We start from the raw sequence: 5,198 nt of genomic DNA on the forward strand, positions 1-5,198 counted from the left end.
CTGTGACATATGTCTGGCTTTATATTTTAAATGGTAATCAGACCTCAGGAAGAATCTAGCGTTAACTAAAGCATTAGAAGCTGCAACCGCACAATCAATCCTCCCAGAGTGGCATTGCTCCCTAAGAGATTCCTCAGCGCAGCGGCGAGCATTTTATCTCCAGGAAAATTAAGCCCAGCCTGGCGTCGTGGCGGTGATGTTAGGCTGCAAGCAGCCCCCTTCCTCGGTAGTTTAACGCGGAAGGCACCAGGCCCCTTTACGGTTTCCAATGATCCGTGATAAACAATAACACGTCTTTTATTTCTTAAAAAAACGAGACAATCAAATAAAATGAGCAAAGGCTGAGCATAAAACACCAGGCGAGCCGTGGCTTTATTAATTTCGTGTGACACATAGGCTGTACAGGGAGGTGAGCAGGCATTGCTGCTGGAAAGCCCAGCCACGGGGAGAGAGGAGCGATAGTAAAAGCTTCATCTGGACACTGCTTCAGCCTAGGTATAATAAACATCAGGACCGCCGGGCTATTTTATAGCGGTGCGTGTGATAAGAGGGGAGCAAAACTTGGAGCCAGTACCAGCACAGCCCTCTCCTTTCCTTTCCCCTTCCCCTTCCCGGGAGCGCGGCTCCCGCCTGGACGCAGGCGCTCGTCCATGTGGTCGAAGAGCGCGCCTGTGTGTATGGAAATCCATATTACACATTAATATACATCTATCTTCCAAATTCAGAGGTCGACCTGAGAGCAGCTCTGTGCATACGAAACCAGACGGGGAGGGGTTGCTGGGGAGGCCCGGGCTTCCATTGGCTGCAGGGGCCTGCCGTGGTGCGGGGGTATCTCTCATCATATTCAGCATGTTTTGCACAAGAAATGTCAGCCAGAAAGGGCTATCTGCTCCCTTCGCCAAATTATTCCACAACAATGTCATGCTCCGAGAGCCCGGCTGCAAACTCTTTTTTGGTAGACTCCCTGATCAGCTCGGGCAGAGGGGAAGCGGCGGGAGCAGGAGGCGGAGGCGGAGGCGGAGGCGGCTACTATCCCAACAGTGGTATCTACCTGCCACAGGCGTCCGATCTGTCCTACGGGCTGCAAAGCTGCGGACTTTTCCCCGTTCTGAGCAAACGCAATGAAGGTACTTCTCAAAGCATGGTCCCCAGCTCGCACTCCTACGTGTCAGGGATGGAAGTGTGGCTAGATCCCCCCCGGTCCTGTCGCATGGAAGAGCCGGAGAGCCAGCAGGCCACCTCGTGCTCCTTCGCTCCAAGCATTAAGGAGGAGAGTTCCTACTGCCTCTATGACTCAGAGAAATGCCCCAAGAGCTCGGCCGCCACAGACCTCGCTCCCTTCCCCCGGCTGCATGCCGAGGGCAGACCAGCCAGCAGCGGGCGGGGTCCCCGTCCCGGGCTACTTCCGCCTCTCCCAGGCTTATGGCACTTCCAAGAACTACGGCGCGGGGCCAGCCGGGGCTGCCCCTTTCCCTCCGCAGCCCCCCGGCCGCTTCCAGACGCCTCCATCTTTGCCTCCCGTCCCGGACGCGGGGAGGAAGGAGGATGAGGAACGCTCCCCAAGCCCCTTGGCGTGCGTCTCCCAGAGGGAGGACGAGACTCAGGCTTCATCTTCCACCGCAGAGGAGCTCTCTCCAGCTCCGTCAGAGAGCAGCAAAGCTTCTCCCGAGAAAGAGCCTGTAGGTAAGCGAATGATGATGGTGATGGTGGTAGTGATGATTAAAGAGAAAGAAAAAAAAAAAAGAAAGAAAAAAAATAGTCGTTGAGGATCATAGCGGCATTGAGATGCGAAAGGAGGATCCCAGCTGCCCCGCAGGGCTGCCAAGAAGCGCTGCTCAGACTGACCTTCTGAACTTTGTAATATTCGGGCATGGGGTTGCCGTAAAAATTAATGTCCGTCCTGTAGTTTAAAACCCTTAGAGCCTCTGCTATGGGCAACTTTAGCCTGCATGCTGCTTAAACATATAGAAAAACAAGATCAATCTCTCCCCCGTGATGTGAAGGTGCCTACCAGATAACAGAGATATTTGTAAAGCATCCAAAATAAGCAATAGGCAGTGCCAATAAATAAACCTATTAACGCGGTAAGTTATATTTTACGATCCAGAATGCTTTTCGGAATAACAGCCGCGCTGAAATGTGCCATCTATGAGCTGCTATCAAATTAGACTGATGAATGCACAGCGAATATCCTTCAGCATCTACACTAGATAACAGAGATGTTATTTATACATTTCCTTACATATTTCCCTTTCGGGCACCCATGGCAAAAAATAACTCCCCTTCTTCGGACGGCAGACTTTTCAGGAGCTTCTCTCCGTCCGCATTTCAGACGCCCTGTTATTCCTTTCAGGCGACCCGTTGGAAAATAGTATTTAAAGAAAAGGGGGGGAAAAAAGGGTCAGCGAAAAGCCATTAGAGAGCCAACCCCAAACCACTAACCACTCTGAGCCATCAAGGGATTGGTGTTACCTCTTTCCCAGCCAGTTCCACTGATAGAAATCACCTCGAAACTTTTTTATTATTGTTATGACTCTATTTTTTCTTCCCCAAAATGGTTGGAAAAGAGAAGGCCATGGCGAAACTCTCCGGAAAGGCAGGGGTGAAGGCAGGGAGGCTCCAGCTCCCCAGCTCACCTTGTTTTCCACCTCCGTAGCACACTCACAAAGTCCGGATCCGGAGGCTTTGTTTTTTTGGAAGCAGGTGCTTGGGGGGAAGGAAATAAGACTGCAGGCCCTTCACCAGCTGCCACCAGTACCAGAGGGCTCGGAATGGCCGACAGGGAGAGGGTAGGAGCTCGTTTTGGAGGGTCGGAGATGAACTACAATCTGGGGCACGCTGCCCCGCCAGAGGCTGTCCGGAGGTTTTTTGAGCAGTGGCAGTTCTTACCCGGACATACCCAAAATCTTTGGGAAACCGTTTTGAAGCTCTCGGTTCTCTCAAGGATACCCCACATTCCAACTCTCTGCAGCTGGCGGAGTGAGCCCACCGCACACACAGACACAGACACACGCACAGATGCTCCTTCCACCCTCTCCCCCACAGCTCTTTGCCTCCTACCCGATGGTAACGTCCATTTTTTACTTTCTCAAAACTAGGCAATTCAAAAGGAGAAAATGCAGCAAACTGGCTCACGGCAAAAAGTGGCAGAAAGAAACGATGCCCCTATACCAAGCATCAAACTCTCGAGCTGGAAAAGGAGTTTCTATTCAATATGTACCTGACTCGTGAGCGTCGCCTAGAGATCAGCCGCACAGTCCACCTCACAGACAGACAAGTTAAAATCTGGTTTCAGAACCGCAGAATGAAACTGAAGAAAATGAACAGAGAGAATAGGATTCGGGAGCTCACAGCCAACTTTAATTTCTCTTGATGAACCTATAAACACATCTTTATGGTTTAAAGAGCCAGTATCATTTTCCTAGGCTGTATTCATCCGCACCTGTATGGATTAACGATTTTAGGCGCTCTCAATATGTCCTTAACCTCTTAAGAGCTACTTTGGAGGGTGGGCTGACTAAAGTCAAGCTAAAGCACAAAATGCCGTGTGTGAACCTCCCCTCTTCCTTCAGCCTTTCCCGGGGCTAATTTGTTCCTCTAAGCTTTGAAACACAAAAATACCATTTCAGAACCTGAAAATATGTTTTCCCCCATCTGTCTCTCTGAAAAGTAAACAATCTCGGCTAAAGGTACATTCTTTTAAAATATAAGTGCTGTAACTTGGACTGTATGTAGCTGCACAATGAAGAATTCAAGCGTTGCCATATTTCTATATATTGGAAGCTTTCCCCTTCTCTGTTTGCCGTTTCTCCCCCTCCCCCTTTTTTCCTTCGAAAAGCAGGACTTAAAATAATGAAATGCAGGCATCCTTTAAAGGAGTTTCTCGGGAACGGGTGTTAGGAGTGATTTTCTTTTCTTTTTTTCTTTTTTTATTTTTTTTTTTACACTTTACCATAGAAGTCAATATTACAGCTTTAAATTTGGCCAGGAAAATGAAATATCTTCTCTTTAAAGGTATAAAAGATTTCGTTTTACTCATGGACTAAATTATTACACTTACCTCCGAATTCCTCTCGCTGGTTGTAGATATTTACTTAATGTAGTTTTGCTTAAATATGTGAATTTGGTGATTTTCTTTTGTGTCTATATATAACGTTACCATTGGTAACGCATGACAAGCACACAGAAATTCCCCCTTGAGAAGAAAATAGTCACTTTTTTCCTCACTAATTTCACTGAAAAGTATATATCCTGAACATCAGATGGACTTTCTGAGCCAGAGTCTGAGATTGCGAGGGAGAATATGTTCGCCTTCCTTTATACTGTGAAGTTACATGCATTAAAGGGTCAAACATATAGGTGAAAAAATTTAAAAAGTTTAAAAAAAAGAAAGAAGGGGAAAAGCTATAAATACAGATATGAATAAATGTCTATTATTATTAAAATGCCGATACTGTTTTAAGCAAATGCATTTTATCGTTATTATAAATGTTAGTTCTAGCTATATCTAGTTCTTACCTTAAATCGGAATAAATTAATATTGTTGTAATGCTGCTGTGCGTGAAAAAGACGATGTTTATGTTCTCATAGAAGAATAAAAAAAACGTGGAATGAATCCTTTTAATTTTACCTCTTTTTGTGACTGTTTATCCTCAGGTTCTACTTTATGTCTTCGAGAACTTTTACAACAGGAATAGTTGCCTAAACCCCCTGCAATTACTTTAGGAATCTATTTAAATATTACCTAGACGGTCGTAATTTGTCTGGGCCATATAGCGATGGTGCTCTAAGGTTTGTCGGCTTTTGTTCAGTTTTATGACTTGCTAGTATATCTGGATTGTTGCTGTCTTGAACGAGTGGTTTCAGTTGACTGAGGAACTGCATAGACTGAGGAAGCAAATTACTATTTCTTGAGAGTAGGGAAAAGATATATTTCTTCTTTTTTTTTTTTTTTTTTTTTTTTGAGGGTAGGGGAAAAATTTTTTTTTTTTTTTTTTTTTTTTTTTTTTTTTTTTTTTTTTTTGTTTATCGAACACCTACAAGTGTGCAGAGATCTTTAACTCCAGAGGACGTTGACAAAATTCTAGCTTTATCTCAGGGCCGAGAAGAAATCGTAAAGGTGAGCTCATGGGGAGGGGGGGGAACCCAGCCTCGCCTCCCTGCTAGCGGGCCCCTCCAGACAAGACTATTCCCTACCT

General features: G+C 46.0%; 1 protein-coding gene across 1 annotated transcript; it reads left to right on the forward strand.

Annotated features, from left to right (window-relative positions):
* The first annotated feature begins 441 nt into the window (after positions 1-441).
* HOXA10 (homeobox A10) lies at positions 442-4,615 on the forward strand. The gene is given in 3 exon segments (XM_008632026.2): positions 442-1,380; positions 1,382-1,683; positions 3,099-4,615. Coding segments are annotated over 3 exon segments (1,092 nt in total). The 5' UTR covers positions 442-865; the 3' UTR covers positions 3,374-4,615.
* The last annotated feature ends 583 nt before the right edge of the window (positions 4,616-5,198 follow it).

The sequence above is a fragment of the Corvus brachyrhynchos genome, unplaced genomic scaffold (genome assembly GCF_000691975.1).
Source record: "Corvus brachyrhynchos isolate BGI_N302 unplaced genomic scaffold, ASM69197v1 scaffold53, whole genome shotgun sequence".
NCBI classification, from domain to species: Eukaryota; Metazoa; Chordata; class Aves; order Passeriformes; family Corvidae; genus Corvus; species Corvus brachyrhynchos.